The sequence below is a fragment of the Bufo gargarizans genome, chromosome 3 (genome assembly GCF_014858855.1).
Source record: "Bufo gargarizans isolate SCDJY-AF-19 chromosome 3, ASM1485885v1, whole genome shotgun sequence".
Lineage (NCBI taxonomy): Eukaryota > Metazoa > Chordata > Amphibia > Anura > Bufonidae > Bufo > Bufo gargarizans.
The window spans coordinates 235,834,948-235,855,319 of record NC_058082.1 but is presented as its reverse complement, the minus strand read 5'-3'; the positions used below and the strand labels follow the sequence as shown (position 1 = coordinate 235,855,319).

Here is a 20,372-nt window from a genome sequence, read left to right as displayed (position 1 = left end):
CTCAGCAACCAATCAGCTTCCACCTTTCATTTTTCAGAGCTCTTTTGGAAAATGAAAGGCAGAATCTAATTGCTTGCTATGGGCAACTAAGCCAGCTTCACCTGTCCTGATGACTCTTCCCCTCAGCGTCCATTTCTGGCTCAGCATCATTCATTTCAATGGGTCCGTTCCCCGACTCTGCAAAAAAGATAGAGCATGTCCTATTCTTGTCCGCAATCGCGGGCAAGAATAGGCATTTCTATTAAAGGGCCGTTCATGTGTGGTCTGCAAAATGCGGAACACACACGGCTGGTATCCGTGTCTTGCGGATCCGCTATTTGCGGACCACAAAACACTTATGGACGTCTGAATAGACCCTAAAGGTCTGGTTTATAAGGAATTCAGGTTGTGGGAATGTCCAGAGGTCCCAAACGATAGGTTTATTACATGGGGTTTGACTGCTGAAAGTAAATGTCACCTATAGTTTTTTCAACTTTTTATTTATTTCTTTAGTCTTTTTATAGCCGATTGTGGATTTTTTTCAACCAGCCATTTTGTCTGTTATTACAGCATTTAGGGGTATGCTTTACAGCAGCCACCTTGGACCATAGACGCATGCTCTGTTACCTGTGCAGGATGATGGAGTAGATAAGCGGTGGTGTCACATATTGTGGATCCTGTGTTACCGTATATAGGTGATATCTGTTCTAATTCTGCTTTTGTAAGAAGGACAAGACTGCAGAAATGTGATCTGTACAGACCAAGAGGTGGCGCCTATTATTAGACTAAAGGTCCTTTTACATGAACCAATATTTCAGGATAGTATTGGGAATGAACCAAACGTTCCCAAAAATTGCCTGATTGTTAGAGGATGTGAGAGCTGCAATTACCTCCGCTGTATCGGGGCATGTGATTGATACAGTGATCACTTGTCCTAATAGAACAGGGATCGGCAATCTCTGATAGTCCAGCTGGTGTGAAACCAGAGGTCGCTTCTTCTGGAAGAGTAAAAATACTCCTCTTACCATTTTTGAGGAGTATTTTTAGCCGATGAGTACGAAAGTTACAGTAATTCAAATAGTTAATACGAAGGCCTACATAACATTAAGTGGTTTCTATTTATGCAGGGAAACCATTGCTAGTACTCTAGAACTGTCTTCCATGCATAAATAGCAAATGTAGACAATTTTAATTTTAGCTGAGGTCACTGTTGCTCTGAGGGGGGTCGGCACCACTGAGGTCACTGTTGCTCTGAGGGGGGTCGGCACCACTGAGGTCACCCCCCCCCCCCCCCGCCATGTAATAACAATCCTGGAGCATCTATTCTTCTAACTTTATGTTGCACCTTTCCTCTTATTTCTGCTATTAGTTATGATCGACTTGCTAGCAGTTTGCAGTAAAGGTCCAGATGTCACTGCACAGCCTGATATTATTCAATCAGTGCTGTCAACTGGTAACCCCCCGCTGGACCTTTATTGCAGACTACTAGCAATTTGTTAATAAGTTCTAGTAGGAATAATAGAGGAATGGTACAATATAGAGTCACAAGAATTGATTCCCTAGAATTATTGCATGGTAAATGCAAGTCGTGACTAAAACAGACATGTCCCCTTCAAGTACATGATCGCTGGGGACCCCACCTTGGTTACCATGTTCTAGTGTTCTCTGAGTGAAGTATGGATAGGTAAATAGTGTTGATCTTGGGGCAGTCCCTTATATTTTTGCTGCTGTTTCTGTGCCGTTGTTCACTGGGGTTTGTCATCCATCACATGGGACATACATGTTACCCCCAGGCAGAACAGCATCAGCCATATTAGGCCCTGAAGGCCTATCAAGTAACCATAGGGCAGCAGCCTCCTAATGTGCAGGCAGCGTGCGTCATGAGGATGAGTACAGTACAGCTGTTACCCATAGCAACCGGAGACAGCCTGTTCTGTAATTAGAGGAAGCAGCCACAGTCTGTTCATAAGTCACAACCCCATCAGCCACATTACCCCCAGAACAGTGCCAGTCTGGCATGCGCATAAAGCAGACGGGCGCATGCGCTGAAGATGGCCGGGGACACAAGTACAGCGCTTCAGAGTAGCCACCCAGTTCAGTGAATATTGATGAGCTGGGCGGCGCTTCAAACGGCAGTTGTGGCGAGGCTGGCTGGGCGCAAGTTGATATGAAGCACCGCCCCTTGGGCAGATTGAACACCAGGAAAGCAGGTTATAAAACTTCAGATTACTGTATTTATGAGGCGGACAGGGGGGATACTTAGATGATTCTAATACCCTTTATAAGACCTATACTGTCATATATACCCCTGAATATGCTTTTTGGGCCTGTCAGTGTCCCTTTAAACTTTTTTTTTTTTTTTTTCTTCAACTTTTTATTTAAGAATTCTTAGACTCCTTAGGGGCTAGAACCCTTGTCTTATTCACCCTTATAGAGCTCTATTAGGGTAAATAGGACTTCACACACTCCCTGCTGCCCTGTGCGTAGTGCACACAGCAGCAGGGAGCTGACTATGGCAGCCAGGGCTTCACTAGCATCCTGGCTGCCATGGTAACCGATCGGAGCCCCACGATTACACTGCTGGGGCTCCGATCAGAATCTGCCACACTGGGCCACTGCCACCAATGATTTAACAGTGTGGAGGGGGGGGGGGCGCAATTAATATAATACTTAGAAGGGAGGGGCTGTGGCCACTCTGCCACCAATGAATATAGTTAATATGCCTGAATACAAACGTAGCCTGCATGTGCCGGCCATATCCCATACCTGGCCTCTATTACTGCGAGCCGTAATTGCTGTGGATCACAGCATGCAGTCAGAGGCCGGGTATGGCATATGGTTGGCACATGCAGGCTACGTTTGTATTCAGGCATATTAACTATATTCATTGGTGGCGGAGTGGCCACAGTCCCTCCCCTCCTACTCTGTTCTCATTGGTGGTCAGCGGCAGCCGCACACAGTGGGGAGGAAGGGACTAGGGTTGTTGCGGGTATCGAAATTTCGATACCCAATCGATACTTTTGTCCCGGTATCGATACGATACCGGGATTTCCGTTTTTTCGATACTGGGCTGCGCTTCTGCGCAGTCTAGTATCTCTGAACATGAGCGCGCTGCTATCGGCGCGCTCATGTTCTCTCTCAGCAGCACGGGGAGAAGGAAGCTGTCCTCCCTCCCCCTGTGCTGCTGCTGCTGCCGCTGCCACCAATGAGAAGCGAGGGGCGGAGGAGGGGCGGCAATGAGAAGCGAGGGGCGGAGGAGGGGCAGCGCCGGCAATGAGAAGCGACGGCCGAGGAGGGGCAGCGCCGGCAATGAGAAGCGACGGCCGAGGAGGGGCAGCGCCGGCAATGAGAAGCGAGGGGCGGAGGAGGGGCAGCGCCGGCAATGAGAAGCGAGGGGCGGAGGAGGGGCAGCGCCGGCAATGAGAAGCGAGGGGCGGAGGAGGGGCAGCGCCGGCAATGAGAAGCGAGGGGCGGAGGAGGGGCAGCGCCGGCAATGAGAAGCGAGGGGCGGAGGAGGGGCAGCGCCGGCAATGAGAAGAGAGGGGCGGAGGAGGGGCGGGCGCACTGCGCCACCAATGATAGGATTATTTCAACACAGAGCTGCGCCCAGCGTTGCCCCAGCACTCACCATTAGTCCTGGGCGCCGCTCCGTTCGCCCGCAGTGCCCCATTACTGTCTCCTCTCCTGCTCCACATGCTGCTGATTACTATCGGAGCGATGGGAGGAGACATCAGCTTCACTAGTAGGCGTTCCTTCTCCCTGCGCTGCGATTGGACAGCGCTACAGCCAGGGAGAAGGAACGCCCACTAGTGAATCTGATGTCTCCTCCCATCGCTCCGATAGTAATCAGCAGCATGTGGAGCAGGAGAGGAGACAGTAATGGAGCACTGCAGGCGAACGGAGCGGCGCCCAGGACTAATGGTGAGTGCTGGGACATTGCTGGGCGCCGCTCTGTGTGGCCTGATAGTGAAAGTCTGGAGTCCCATATAGTAGTCAGTCTTTAACACATACAGGAGGCGGGTGCCGGCAGCAGAATCGCATTGCCGGCACCCTGCCCCTGACAGGGAGCTGCGATCAGCGGCAGTTAACTGCCGCTGATCTGCCAGTACCCGCCTCCTGTATAAAGAGGTAGTTATCATTGCACCCCCTCCCCTCAACCCACCCATCCCATTAAAATCATTGGTGGCACAGTGTGCCGGCCCCTCTCAACCCCCCAGTATTAAAATCATTGGTGGCAGTGGCCACAGGGACCTCTCTCCCCCCCCCCCCTCATTGGTGGTGCAGTGGCAGCTTCTGATCGGAGCCCCAGCTGTGTAAGCCTGGGGCTCCGATCGGTTACCATGGCAGCCAGGACGCTACAGAAGCCCTGGTTGCCATGGTAACATCCCTGATGCTGTGTGCACAGAGCAGCAGGGACAGTGTGGAGTCCTATTCACCCTAATAGAGATCTATCAGGCTGAATAGGAAAAGGGATGAAAGATCCCAGGTTCTAGCCCCTAAGGGGAAAATAGTCATTAAATAAAAAGTGTAAAAAAAACAAACAAAAAACACTAAAATATGAAGTATAAATCACCCCCTTTTCCCAATTTCACATATAAAATATTTAAATAATAAACATATTACATCGCCACGTCAGAAAAGTCCAAACTATTAAAATATATAAAAAAAAATCTAGGTGGTGAATGCCGGAACAGAAAAAATAAAATAAAAACTGCGCGATTCGCCATTTTTAAAAATGAGGAATGCACGTGGCTTTTTTTGTTTATTTTTTTCGCGTGGTATCGAATGGTATCGAGTATCGCAATACTTTTTCATGGTATCGAAACCGAATCAAAAAATTGGTATCGCAACAACTCTAGAAGGGACTCCCTTCTTTCTCAACTGTGCCGGCTCAGGAGAACATGGTGAGCGGCGCATGCTATGTTCTACCGCGATATGGCGATATAAACAAAATCTCTACCGTTGGCCAAATGTATATCATTTTGTTGCATATCGTCTATATCGCCCACCCCTACGTCGTCGGTGACACAGCACTCGCCATGCTGCCGGCCGTCACTTATGGGTAACCTGTGCGGACTGTGGCGTTACCGAACAGTTACTACTAGCAGGGCTGGTCCCTGACAAGGGTGCACACCGCGGACGAGCACCGCACATAGCCGGATTAGCCTCATACAGCATGTGAGGCTGAACAACAAGGTGCTGCAGCAAGGCCACTTACCCCGCCAGTGACTATCGCATGCGCCTCCTTCCTTCAGAGCGGTGTGCCATAAGCGCCGGCAGCCTGCTCAAACTGACCAATCACTAATCTCCTTACTGTAAGGAGCTTTGTCATTGGTTGTTTCAGGTAACAGCTCCCACTGCGCTGGTGAATGGCAGGGAAAAGTCTAAGGCTGGTTTCACACGGGCGTTGCAGATTAGGTCCGGATGCGTTCAGTGAAACTCGCACTATTTTGCAAGCAAGTTCAGTCAGTTTTGTCTGCAATTGCGTTTAGTTGTTCAGTTTTTTCTGCGTGGGTGCAATGCGTTTTTCACGCGCGTGATAAAAAACTGAATGTTTACAAACAACATCTCTTAGCAACTATCAGTGAAAAGCGCATCGCACCCGCACTTGCTTGCGGATGCAATGCGTTTTTCACGCAGCCCCATTCACTTCTATGGGGTCAGGGCTGCGTGAAAAACGCAGAATATAGAACATTCTGCGATTTTTCACGCAATGCAGAACTGGTGCGTGAAAAACAATGCTCATGTGCACAGCCCCATTGAAATGAATGGGTCAGGATTCAGTGCGGGTGCTATGCGTTCACGTCATGCATGGCACCCGCGCGGAAATCACGCTCGTGTGAAAGGGACCTAAGGCAGGCATGTCCAAACTGCGGCCCTCCAGCTGTTCCAAAACTACAACTCCCAGCATGCCTGGATAGCTTACAGCTATTAGAGCATGCTGGGAGTTGTAGTTTTGCAACAGCTGGAGGGCCGCAGTTTGGACATGCCTGGTCTAAGGTGTATTGGTATGCCTTAAACTTTTTACAGGGAGTAAAATGGCCTGAACAGGCGTCTAGGACGCTTGTTGTCTGCATTACGGACAAGGATAGTACTGTTCTATTAGGGGCCAGCTGTTCCGTTACGCAAAGCACAATGCCCATGGACGTCATCTGTATTTTTTGCGGATCCATTTTTTGCAAGAGCCCTTACAAGAAACAGCTAAGCAGGTGTGCAGGCTGGGAATTGTAGTTTCACTGCAGCTGAAGTTTGCTGACCACTGCCATAGAAAATGATTTTCTTGACAGCAGATCCCAGTTTACTCAAGAAATTATGATTTTTAGTTGCCTAGTGAAAGACTCCATCACCTGATGAGCGAGCGTTTGCTTGTTCATCAGGTGATCAGCGGCATCATTTACACAAGTTTCTGCAAGCACTCATCCCCGATAATCGACCTGATTGTCAGTATGTGTAAAAGGACCTTTAGTGGCCAGTGCAAACACTCACGGGTTTAGGGTTTTTCTTAAAATAGATAGTGATATAAAATATTAGGTATAACCTCACCAAGCAATATTTAAACATGATTTAAGCAGTAGGACCTTTTCTGATGACACATTCCCTTGAAATTCCCAGTGATCAGCTGTAATTTGTGGTGGAGCTTACCAGTCTAAGGCCCCTTTCACACGGGCGAGTTTTCCGTGCGGGTGCGATCCGTGCGGCGAACGTATGGCACCCGCACTAAATCCTGACCAATTCATTTCTATGGGGCTGTGCACATGAGCGATGTTTTTAACGCATCACTTGTGCGTTCAGTTGAAATCGCAGCATTCTCTATATTTTCCGATTTTGACGTGACGCAGGCCCCATAGAAGTGAATGGGGTGTGTGAAAATCGGATGGCATCCGCAAGCAAGTACGGATGCCGTGCGATTTGCACGCATGGTTGCTAGGAGACCATCGGGATGGAGACCCGATCATTATTATTTTCCCTTATAACATGGTTATAAGGGAAAATAATAGCATTCTGAATACAGAATGCATAGTAAACCAGCGCTAGAGGGGTTAAAAAAAAAAATAAAAAAAATTAACTCACCTTAGTCCACTTGCTCGCGAAGCCGGCATCTCCTTGTGTCTCCGCTGCTGATGAACAGGACCTGGGGTGAGCTACTCCATTAAATAGAGCTTAAGGACCTTCGATGACGTCACTCCGGTCATCACATGATCTTTTACCATGGTGAATCACCATGGTAAAAGATCATGTGACGTACCATGTGATGACCGGAGTGACGTCATCAAAGGTCCTTAACTTGTATTTAATGGAGCAGCTCACCCCAGGTCCTGTTCATCAGCAGCGGAGACAGAAGGAGATGCCGGGCTTCGCGAGCAAGTGGACTAAGGTGAGTTAAATTTTTATTATTATTTTTTTAACCCCTCTAGCGCTGGTTTACTATGCATTCTGTATTCAGAATGCTATTATTTTCGCTTATAACCATGTTATAAGGGAAAATAATACAATCTTCAGAACATCAATCCCAAGCCCGAACTTCTATGAAGAAGTTCGGGTTTGGGTACCAAACATGCGCGATTTTTCTCACGCGAGTGCAACGCATGACAATGTTTTGCACTTGCGCAGAAAAAATCGCGCATTTTCCCGCAACGCACCCGGCTCTTATCCGGGCAAAAAAAATGACGCCCGTGTGAAAGAGGCCTAAGGGCCACGCAGGCTGTGTTTCCTAAGCCAATCATGGTCGTGTGAATTAGCCCTAATTCCCTGCAGCACTACTACAGGAATACACAGCTGCCTATGTAAGGCCTCATGGACATAAAAATAATTAAAAAAATTATAATTTGTGCCATAGTTTTATGGGTTTTATTTTTACAACTTTTCTTATGCAATAAAGCTAAACTGTTCCCTTTAGTCTCTGGATCAGTACGATTACAACGATACCACATTTATATAGTTTGTTTTAAATTTATTTTTTTTATAATTTCTGAACCCCATAACTTTTTTTTTATTTATTTTTCCATCTTTCATTTATGTCCCAAAATTGGTAAAATGAATTAATAAAAAAAAAATGCCCCCAAAGGTGTCCATAGGGTTTAACAACCATCATTTGACTAAGGGTCCATTCACACGTCCGCATCCTTTCCACAATTTAGTGAAACAGGTGCGGACCCATTCATTTTCACTAGGGCCAGAATGTGCTGTCCACAACCACAGTTGCGGATCCGCACTTCCGTTCTGCAAAAAAATAGAACATGTCCTATTCTTGTCTGCAATTGCGATTGTTACATAAAATTGCGATTTTATGTAACAAATAAAAAAAGCAGCAGTGCCACTGCCTCAACAGTTTTCTCTGGGCCGAGGTGCTGAGTGTTGGCAGCCTCAGATCAGCTCTGCCAGTTGTATAGCTTTTCATTATTGCTGGAATTACAGTGCCAAATAAAGTATTTTTTGGACTATAAGACACACCTAGAATCTGGAGGAGAAAAAAAAGAAAATACAAATTTTTAGCAGACCTCAGACCCCCAAGCTCTATCAGATCCTCAACAAAAATAAATAAACATACTTTGTTTGCTCCAGATAGCCCTGCCATGCACTCGCCAATCTCTGGTCTTTCAGCCGACTTAACGACGCACAATGTCAGGTCATAGTGCATGCCTATGTCTTGACGGCATACAGTGTCAGGGCGTAGTGCACACACAGCAGAATGGGGCCTAGAAAGAAGATCATGGAAAGTGAGTAGAGCTAGCGCAGTCTTTCTAGTATGCCGATGACTGCTTCCATAATGGAAGTGGTCGTTGGCATTCAGACTATACAATGCGCTGCCAATGTGTGCAACATCTCTATGCCCTAATAAAATATGTAGCCAGAGATTGTCCCTCATGGGGCCACCCTTTCAATAAAAAGAAAAAAATTCAAGCATGCACAAGGTGTTTGTATGCCTACTATAGAGCTGTACAGCCTCCTTATGCTTTCATACAGGTTATGTTGGGTACTGTTTGTTAAGGGGGTTATTCTCCACCGGCATCTGTGTAAACACCACGCCACAAATTGTTGTATTTGTTTGGAATCCAACAATATGTGAGGCATACAGAGGTTCATTCGAGGACTTGTGCACCTCCGTTACAGCTCCGTACAGATGTGGACATGAGCCCTTAAGGCCCCTTTCACACGGGCGTCTTATTTTTGGCCCAAATAAGAGGCGGGTGCGTTGCGGCAACACGCTGCGATTTTTCAACTCGCGTAAGAAAAATCGCGCATGTTTGGTACCCGAACTTCTTCACAGAAGTTCGGGCTTGGGATTGATGTTCTGAAGATTGTATTATTTTCCCTTATAACATGGTTATAAGGGAAAATAAAAGCATTCTGAATACAGAATGCATAGTATAATAGTGCTGGAGGGGTTAAAAAAAATTAAAAAGTTAATTCACCTTCTCCTCTTGATCGCGTAGTTCCCGGTTTCTTCTTTACTAGCTGTGGGCTAAATGACCTGTGGTGACGTCAGATCACATGCTCCAATCACATGGTCCATCACCGTGGTGATGGAGCATGTGATCTGACGTCACCACAGGTCCTTTAGCCCACAGCTCATCATTAAAGAAGTAAAGAGACCGGGAACTACGCGATCAAGAGGAGAAGGGGAGTTAACTTTTTTATTTATTTTTTTAACCCCTCCAGCGCTATTATACTATGCATTCTGTATTCAGAATGCTATTATTTTCCCTTTATAACCATGTTATAAGGGAAAAATAATACAGTGAATAGACTGTCATCTAGAACCCATGCGTGAAAATCGCACCGCATCCGCGCTTCCTTGCGATTTTCACGCAAGCCCATTCATTTCTATGGGGCCTGCGTTACGTGAAAAACACAGAATATAGAACATGCTGCGATGTTCACGCAACGCATAAGTGATGCGTGAAAATCACTGCTCATGTGAACAGCCCCATAGAAATGAATGGGTCCGGATTCAGTGCGGGTGCAATGCGTTCAACTCGCCCGTGTGAAAGGGGCCTAATACTGTTCCCCTCACTTTCAGAGTGCTGGTCAGTTACTTGATATGAGTCAAATCTGGTGTATGGAACCGGTTGTGATCCTCCCATTACTACATATGAGCAGCTGTCTCATACAGCACTATGGTTCACTAATATATCATACCCCTACAACAGTTTTCTGGCATCAAAAAGCTGCAAATATTGTGCAAGACCCTCCTTGCTCACAAATGAATAACTTTTTGGTGGGTCAGCTCCCTGCTCGCCACTCTTCTAAAATAGCAAACGGAGCTAAGCAGGCGTGTTCTTATACTTTACCCCAGAAAACTGGCATAAGTTATACCTGAAATCTACACCTGCTCTTAGGTGGCATAGTTTTCAGTTATGGCGCACGGATCTGCCTGCATTTACTGGCCAGCATTTTGTTTGCCAATCTTAATCTTATGCACCTCTTAATAACAATGGTGCACATTGTTATGAAGAGGCGCACAAGATTAAGATTAGCATACAAAATGGGGGTCAGTAAATGTGACCTGTATATTTTCTGTTTGGTAGCACCCGATCCAGTACATCTAACTAATTCAGAGTTCCTGTGCTCTCTGGCCCTATACAACCTTAGTAATGTCAGTTGATGTAGAAGAGCATAAACAATACACACATATAAATGCATATGATTTTATTTTGTAGGAAGCCTATGACGGCATCCCAGGACCATCCAAGATCACTTTTCTTTTACAAGCTATTCGGAATGCCGGGGCTGCGGAAGAGGTAAGCCTTAAAGCGAGAAATTAGGAAACTATTTCATTTATCTTCAGTGTTACCACAATGGCGCATCTTTATTATGCTACATGCCTTTTTGCAGCTCTATAGGAAAGGTATGGGAGTCCATAAGGTCAGCCTAGATTTTACTGACAGAATCATAGGGCAACACTGTGGAATTTAATTTTCTCCCATAGAGTTCCTGCAATAATTTCACTCATCTTTACGCACGACCGTATGCCCTCCAAGATATACAGTCCGTGAGCAGTACATATGTCCCGGAGCTGCATTAATCGTGCGCACGGGAGCGCACAGCATCATAGATTACAATGATGCTGTGCACGGTGGCCCGATGTGCACAGCATCATTGTAATATATAATGCTGTGTGCTCCTGTGCGCACAATCAATGCCGCCTCGGGACATATGTCCTGCTCACAGACCGTATATCTTGGAGGGCATACGGTCTTGTGCGAGGGCCGTAAGGATTAATGATAAATTATTCCAGGAACTCTATGGGAGAAAATTTAATTCCACAGTGTTGCCCTGCGATTCTATCAGTGTGCTCCCGTGCGCACGATCTGCTGACAGATGCCCTTTAAGGAAGCCTATTTTCAAAATTAAAGGCTACACGCTTGTTTCAGGCAGAGTTGCCGTGTAGCCCCATTCTTATATATGATACAGTTCTTTTGATGTTAGGGGATTGTTGTATGCCTGTTGGCTAACGTCCGGAACGCCGGCTGTGGTAAAACTATGACTCCCAAGATGCTTGGCTGTTCTCAGAATTCCACAGAAATTAACGGAGCATGCTGGGAGTGCTGGAGTTTAGCCATCACTGCTATATGCCATTCTTGAATGTTTATATAAATGTATGCACTTGCACTTAAATATCTTCATAGACATACCGTTATGCCAAACATGGTGCCCATGTAAAACACCTTTTTATTTTTGGGTTTGGCAATATTCTAACTGTATTTCAGGCAAGGCAGATGGCAGCAGTCTTGCTGCGACGCCTCTTGTCTTCATCCTTTGAAGAGGTCTATCCATCCCTTCCAACTGATGTGCAGAATGCTATCAAAACTGAACTACTGGTGGTCATTCAGCTGGAATCTCAGTCCAGTATGAGGAAGAAGATTTGTGATATTGTTGCAGAACTGGCTCGAAATTTGATTGGTAAGCTTTAAGTGAAATGTAAGCATATGTGGTGTTTCTTCCTCTGTTTTGTCGAGAAAATGACATTTTTGTAAGGTTCTGTATTGTGGGTGTTAAATATTTGAAATATTTACTGGGGTCCCTTAGCAATGCATGTTTACAAAGTAAAGTATTAAAGGGCTTCTGTCAGCCCACTAAACCCTTTTTTTTTTTCCGTTAATATTAATCCCTACACTGCAAGCTCCCTGTACATATGCTAAATATTAATTTTCGTTCAGTAGATATTGTTAAAAATCAAGTTTTATCATATGTAAATTACCTTGCTACCAGCAAGTAGGGCGGCTACTTGCTGGTAGCAGCCGCATCCTCCTCTCATCATGACGCCCCCTCCGCCGTTTGATTGACAGGGCCAGGGAACGGGTTCGTTCTCTGCTGGCCCTGTTCGAATTCAAAATATCGCGCCTGCGCCGTACCTTTCTTTAATCGGTGCAGGCGCACTGAGAGGCGGCCTCTCTCCCGGCCGCTCCATCCTCAATGCGCCTGCGCCGGGTGTAGATGTGACGTCATCGTCATTGAGGATGCGCCTGCGCCGATGACGTCACATCCACACCCGTCCTGAAAAGGCAAAAAGACTGAACTGAAGACATCCTGATGCATCCTGAACGGATTGCTCTCCATTCAGAATGCATTAGGGTAAAACTGATCGGTTCTTTTCCGGTATTGAGCCCCTAGGACGGAACTCAATGCAGGAATGGAATAACGCTAGTGTGAAAGTACCCTTAGACTGTTTACAGGGGTTGCTTGAGTTTTTATATAGCTCGGACAACCCCTTTAACACTCTTCTCTCACTGAGAGCCCATGAAATATACAGGGGAGCAGTGGGCATACCGAGCACCTGTGTTAAAGGGGTTCTCCGGGAATTATTTAAAATGGCAGCCAGCAACAAGTCCTAGAATGTCAGCAGGATCGGTGGCATCCACTTGCAGAGCTGCCTAGGGTGGTGGGGCATCATTATACACTATGCTCTGACATTTTCTTTTACTCCATATTGGGAAGTTTTTCTGTCAGGCTGCTCAGCCTTGATGGCATATCATAAGAAGGATTGCATCTTTACCAGATATTGTAGAGCAGTGTAGTGAGGCCTGCTCACATTCTAGCAGTGGCTGGTGGCAATTTTAAATCATTCCTGGAGAACCCCTTTAGGGTGCATTCATACGACTGTCAGTGTTTTGCTGTCCGCAAAACATGGATACCAGCCATGTGCGTTCCGCATTTTGTGCACCGCACATGGCCGGCGCTATATAGATAATGCCTATTGTCTGCAACCGCAGACAAGAATAGGACATTCTCCATATTTTATGTGGGCCTGTGGAACGAAACAATGGATGCGGACAGCACACGGTGTGTTGTCCGCATCTTTTGCAGCCCAATTGAAATGAATGGGTCCGCACCCGTTCTGCATTATTGCGGAACGGAGGCAGATCCATTTTATACGGTCATGTGAATGTACCCTTAATGTGAGCTTCTGCATGGACTAGCCGGCTTTACCAGGACTTGGTGAAAGCAGGCAGTGATGGCCAATTCGCATTGTTCGCTTGCGAACATATGCGGACTGCCATCTTTTTTTCACAAGTCCGGTGAGGCACAGGTAAGCCCTTACCTGTGCCGTGAGCCGGTCTGAAAATAAGTGAGGTCAGTGGGAGCAGGCAGTTCCGAGAACAGCCACCGGGGGCCTTCATCGTGCTGTTCTCGAAACTGCCTGCTCCCGGCTTTGTGAAAGGGAGGCAAAGTGGCCTCATCATGGATTACATTGGTCTTGGACACTGTTCATACTGCGCACACTGTATTTTTAGTAGTCGCAGTGCAGGATATTAAAGCAATTGCCATATTTACCTTTTACCTTAGAAATAAATTCAAACCTTTTCTTAGACCTTAAGATGGTTCTGTTTTATCAGATGATGATGGCAATAATCAGTGGCCTGAAGCATTAAAGTTCTTATTCGACTCTGTGAACTCGCAGGATGTGGGACTACGCGAATCTGCTCTGCATATTTTCTGGTATGATTTATCTATCTTTTAAAAAACTTTAATGGGGTTGTCTCACTTCAGTAAGTGGCATTTATCATGTAGAGAAAGTTATTACAAGCCACTTACTAATATATTGTTATCCATATTGCCTCCTTTACTGGACTGATTCATTTTTCCATCACATTATATACTGCTCGTTTCCATGGTTACAGACCACCCTGCAATCAGTGGTGGTCGTGCTTGCACAATATAGGAGAAAGCAATAGCCTATGTGCACTCCCATGGTAGCGGCCACCAGAGAGGCTGACACTTTTTTTCTATAGTGTGCAAGCATGGCCACCACTGCTGGATTGCAGGGTGGTCTGTAACCATGGCAACGAGCAGTATATAATGTGATGGAAAAAGGAATCCGGCCAACAAAGGAAGCAATATGGGTAATAATTCATCAGTAAGTGGCTTGTATTAACTTTCTGCAACTTACTGAAGTGAGACAACACGGTAAAATATTAGCATATAAGAGCATAAGATTGTGTATTGGTTTAACACTGTCTACATTCAGCTCATTATAGAGCCATTCCTTTAAAGTGACACTCCACCAAGTTATTTGATCACTTCGAGATCACCAACATGCAATTTCTCGTGAATGGCATTGGGGGACACAGCACCATGGGTATATGCCCAGCTGACACTAGAAAGAAAAGCGTTGGCTCCACTAATCTGGGCTATACCCACTGCACATGCTGGAGCTAACCAGTTTTTTTTCTAGTGTCAGTAGGAGGCAGACATGACCTGCTCTCTTTCTTTGCAGGTCCTGCTGCTTTTTTCTTGTTTCTTGTTTTTTCTTTCTTTCACAGTTTCAGCAGGCTGGGGCTCAATCATTACTGCGGGCGCGTACTTTGTACTTAGCCAGTTGCCCAGTCCCCACAACTGCATCCGCAGTGGATGCCAGCATTCCCAGGTTCGCCTGTTGAGTCTGCCGATGGGGTGACCCAGCTGCGCCTGAAGACGTCTGAGGGTAAGTAAGGATAGATCCCTTCATCCCCAATCCTCCCATGGAACTAGTGGGTCCCTTTTCTCCCAGCATGAGGGGGGTCCTTATCCATAGTCAGGGTGCCCTTGTCTACCTGCCCTTCTGTCATTCTTTCTTGGGGCTGACAGGTTTCCTCCGGTTACAGGATAGAATTTTCCGACCTCCCTTCCGTTTGTTTTTTCCATTCTTCTCCTCCCCGATCCCCCTCAAGGGTCGGACGTTTTTTTTCAGGCCATTCATTCACTTCATTCTCCTAGGGGTCATTGTCCCAGTTCCGAGCTCTGAACGGTTCCAGGGATTTTACTGAAACATTTTCACGGTTCCCAAGAAAGACGGGTTGCTCCACCCCATCTTGGATCTCAAGGCCCTCAACCTGTTTGTCCGCGTCCGCCATTTTCGTATGGAGTCCCTCCAGGGGGGTGGACGATCTTCTAGTGAATGCCCCCTGCCGTGCAGACATTCTGTCCAGCCTCCACATTACTCTTTCGTTTCTGTCCCAGTTCGGGTGGCTGGTGAATTTTCCCAAGTCCTCCCTTGTCCCTGGCTAGAGGATGACCTTCCTGGGCATGATCTTCGTCACTCTCCTCAGGCGAGTCTTTCTTCCCCAGGCCAAGGTAACGTCTCTCCATTCGGGGGTGGCTCGCCTCTGCATTTAACGGTGTGGCTGTTGAGGCCGCGGTCTTGAGATTCCGTGGTCTCTCGGAGTCTGTCATTCAGACTATGCTTCACGTCCGCAAACCCCACTCAGCCAGGGTTTTTCACCGTACCTGGTGGGCGTATTTTTCCTGATGTGAATCTGGCCAATTTCGCCCTCTCTGCTTTTCTGTGCCTAGGATCCTGTCTTTTCTCTATGCCGGTTTTGACAAGGGTCTTCGACTGGTCTCTCGCAAGGGTCAGATTTCGGCCCTTTTCCAGAGGTCTCTGGCTTCCCTTCCTCAGGTAAAGACTTTTCTCCATGGGGTCGCTCACCGTGCTCCCCCCTTTCGTACCCCTGTGGAGCCTTGGGACGTGAACCTTGTCCTTAACGCTCTTCAGTCTTCTCCTTTCGAGCCACTGAAGGATGTATCTATTTCCTTCGTTTCATTTAAAGGGACTCTGTCACCAGTTTCTGACCCCCACTTTTAAAAATATTGTTCTGTCCATGGAGCCCTTGTGATTACTATGGTGTTATAAGCTAAATCTGCTGGCTCGTTTTGTTAAAAAAACTTTTTATCTAACCTGTCAGTCATATTGTTAAGGTGCCCAGGGCGTTGCTCATGGCCTGAAGATGCCGCCGCCGTTGGTGCCCAGCTCCTCCTCTGCTCTCATCAGCGCCGCCTGAAAATACTTAGATACGCCTCCGGCTCTCCCTCACTCCCCCCTCCTTCTTTTCTAAGATCCTGCGCGTGCGCACAGGCCTGTGCGGACTTTTCCGTTCAGCCTCATTGAGCGAAGTGCGCATGCGCGGGCACTTCGCTCAACCTCCTGATAACGCGAACACTGCCCACGCGCAGGATCTTAGAAAAGGAGGGGGGAGTGAGGGAGAGCCGGAGGCGTATCTAAGTATTTTCAGGCGGCGCTGATGAGAGCAGAGGAGGAGCTGGGCACCAACGGCGGCATCTTCAGGCAATGAGCAATGCCCTGGGCACCTTAACAATATGACTGACAGGTTAGATAAAACGTTTTTTTAACAAAACGAGCCAGCAGATTTAGCTTATAACAACACCATAGTAATCACAAGGGCTCCATGGACAGAACAATATTTTTAAAAGTGGGGGTCAGAAACTGGTGACAGAGTCCCTTTAAGGTCTCCTTCCTTGTAGGGATTACCTCTAGCCGCATGGTCTCTGAGCTTGCTGCGTTTTCTTGCAAGCCTCCCTACCTTGTGTTCCACCAGGAAAAAGTGGTCCTTCGTCCGGTTCCCTCTTTTCTCCCCGAGGGGGTATCCTCATTCCATATTAATGAGGAGAATGTCCTTTTTTTTCTGTCCTAATCCCTCTCATCCCAGGGAGAGATCCCTTCGTCGTTTGGGCGCTCTGCCTATATCTTCGGTTAACTGAGTCTTTCAGGCATTCCGACTTCCTCTTTGTCGTTCCTGACTGACCTTGTAAGGGTCTGCAAGCTTCCAAAGCCACCATCTCCCATTGGTTTTGGTCGGCTGTCAAGGAGGCCTTTGTAGCAAATGGTCGGATTCCCCTTTTCTGTTGACCGCTCACCCCATTAGGGCGGTCGGGGGCCTCTTGGGCAGTTAGGCATCAGGCTTCTGCTTACCAGGTCTGCAAGGCCACCACCTTGGCTTCGCTTCATACCTTTTTGAGGTTCTATCAGATCCATTCCTTGGCCTCTGCCGATGCCAGCTTGGGTCGCAAGGTTCTGCAAGCAGCTGTTAGGTGGCTTGCATGGCTGTTTCTTCCCTCCCTTGTGGACTGCTTTTGGACGTCCCATGGTGCTGTGTCTCCCAATGCCATTCACGAGAAAAATAGATTTTTGTACTCGCCATAAAATCCTTTTCTCGTAGGATGCATTGGGGGACACAGATCCCGCCCTCTTTGGTTATTTCTAGTCTTCCGGGTTTTTTCCCGGGGGGTTCTGTTCTCGTTTTATCACTGGTTTAGGACATGTTGGCTTCTTCTTGTTCGGTTGTTGATCCTACTGCTTTTTTGACAAACTGGTTAGCTCCAGCATGTGCAGTGGCTATAGCCCAGATGGGTGGAGCCAACACTTCTTTCTAGTGGCAGCTGGGCATATACCCATGGTGCTGTGTCCCCCAATGCATCCTACGAGAAAAGGATTTTACAGCGAGTACAAAAATCTATTTTTTTATGGCAGTCACTAAGGTTCCTTAGGTCAAGCTACTGCCTTTTTGCGGTAGCCTAGTCTAATGGCTGCACAGAATAGCAGGAGCTTGACTTTCATGACAGCTGGGCTTCTGCTCTAATGGACTAGATGTTTGACAGAATTTTGTCCGTTTAACCCCTTAGATGCTGCGTTGCTATAGCATCTGTGTTTTAGGCCAGACATGAGCAAGTTGAATGTGATTAACTCGGTGTGTCAGTGAGAGGTCCCGTTCTGGCTTCCACTCTGACAGGATCACACAACATTAGGCCCCATGCACACGGCCGTGTTTCACAGCCGTGTGCGGGCCGTGGAACCGCGGCCTGGATCCCTCCTGAGAGCAGGAGCGCGCGGCGTCACTGGTTGCTATGACGCTGTGCGCTCCCTGCTGCCGCCGCAATACAGTAATACACTGGTATGATCTATACCAGTGTATTACTGTACTGTGTCGGCAGCAGGGAGCGCACGGCGTCATAGCAACCAGTGACGCCGTGCGCTCCTGCTCTCAGGAGGGATCCAGGCCGCGGTTCCACGGCCCGCACACGGCTGTGAAACACGGCCGTGTGCATGGGGCCTTATACTGATTTATAGTGCTCTATAACCCTGAGAGTCCTGAAATCTATTTGCTCTATTATTCTATACGGAAATCACTATATTACAGTTCAGTGCTGCCACCTGCTGACCTGAACTGTAATATAAAAGTAATGAGCCTGGAAGCCTAGTACAGGCTCATTACTATGTGTGAACGTCTTCACTAATCTCAGTCCGGGGGAGGCGTTCATTACCTGGGAGCACACTCTTCCGGGTTTTATCCCCCTCAAGGGCCGTGGTCACATTTGACCACGGCTGACTGCGGACATTGGCTGCGGGTGTCTGCTGTATGAAAAGGCAAGCAGCTCTGGAGCGGGTACGATCTTTAAAGACCTGACATCCGCTGTACATGCATGCTGAATGTCGGTAGGGGGTTAAAGGCTTATGCATAACTTTCTATTATACAGAAAACCACTTTCCGATATACTTTCTGTATGAACTCATCCAGGTTTTAAAGATCTGTTCTCTTGGCAATAAACAGTCCTATTGAATAACTGCAAGCAGAGACCTTGAAAACTATGAACAGCTACCAAACGTATATTGGGACATTGTGTAACTCATTTTGTTTTCAGTAAAAAAAAAAAAAAAAAAAAAAAAAACACCCCTTTTTAATTTGTTTGTTATTCAACATATTAAGGCCTCATGCACACGACCGTGGTGTGTTTTGTGGTCTGCAAACCGCAGATCCGCAAAAAACGGAAGCCGCCCGTGTGCCTTCCGCAACTTGCGGAACGGAAAGGGCGGCCCATTGTAGACATGCCTATTCTTGTCCGCAAAACTGACAAGAATAGGACATGCTATATTTTTTTTTTTTTTTGCGGGGACTCGGAACGGAGCAACAGATGCGGACAACACATTAAGTGCTGTCTGCATCTTTTGCGGCCCCGTTGAAGTGAATGGGTCCCCATCCGAGCCGCAAAAACTGCGGTTCGGATGCGGACCATAACTACGGTCGTGTGCATGAGGCCTAACCTTCATCATAAGATCAGACAGCAGCAGTTAGCATGCAGGTAGGTATGTGATGTGTTTTTGCCCAGTACACTAAGTAAAAACAAAAAGACATTAGGATTTGCTGTGGAGCTTAACTTTAAAGAGGACCTTTCACCGATTATGACACTGTGAACTAAGAATACAGACATGGAGAGCGGTGCCCGGGGATCTCACTGCACTTACTATTATCCCCGGGTGCTGCTCCGTTCTCCTGCTATGCCCTCCGGTATCTCCGGTCACAAAGTTATGGTAGACGGGGTCTGCCCTTGTTCTTCTGTAGCGCTGGCCAATCGCATTGCAGAGCTCACAGCCTGGGAGAAAATAACCTCCCAGGCTGTGAGCTCTGCGCTGCCATAACTTAGTGACTGAAATCTCTGCCTACTATAACTTAGTGGCCGGAGATACCGGAGGGAATAGCGGGAGAACGCAGCGGTGCCCAGGGATAATAGTAAGTGCAGTGAGATCCCCAGGCGCCGCTCTCCATGTCTGTATTCTTAGTTCATAGTGTCATAATCGGTGAAAGGTCCTCTTTAAAGTTAAGCTCCACAGCAAATCCTAATGTCTTTTTGTTTTTACTTAGTGTACTGGGCAAAAACGCATCACATACCTGCATGCTAACTGCTGCTGTCTGATCTTATGATGAAGGTTAGGCCTCATGCACACGACTGTATTCTTAGTTCACAGTGTCATAATCAGTGAAATGTCCTCTTTAATGATTAAAATCTTATCAGTTGACTTCACATTGGTACTATCTACATGCTTGTTTTAATTGCATGTAATATTCATTTTTCTAAATACATTTTACATATAGTATACCATAAATGTTTTCCTGCACAAATCGTGTCAGGTTATGTAATCTTGACTTTATTTATTTTTTAGGAATTTCCCTGGTATATTTGGAAATCAGCAGCAGCACTACCTAGAAGTAATCAAAAGAATGCTTGTGCAGTGCATGCAAGACCAGGATCATCCAGGGGTAAATATTTTTTTTATACAAACTCCACAATTTATTTTTATTTTTTTATTATTGTCCACCCTTAAGTTTTTTTTTGAATGG

The 20,372-nt window shown here is 46.8% G+C and overlaps 1 protein-coding gene across 1 annotated transcript in view; it reads left to right on the top strand.

Moving 5' to 3' along the window:
• Positions 1-20,372, top strand: part of IPO5 (importin 5) — a 58,442-nt gene that overhangs the window by 3,447 nt on the left and 34,623 nt on the right. The window contains 4 exon segments of the mRNA XM_044284782.1: positions 10,641-10,721; positions 11,691-11,883; positions 13,818-13,920; positions 20,195-20,291. Coding sequence (XP_044140717.1) covers positions 10,641-10,721; positions 11,691-11,883; positions 13,818-13,920; positions 20,195-20,291 — 474 coding nt within the window.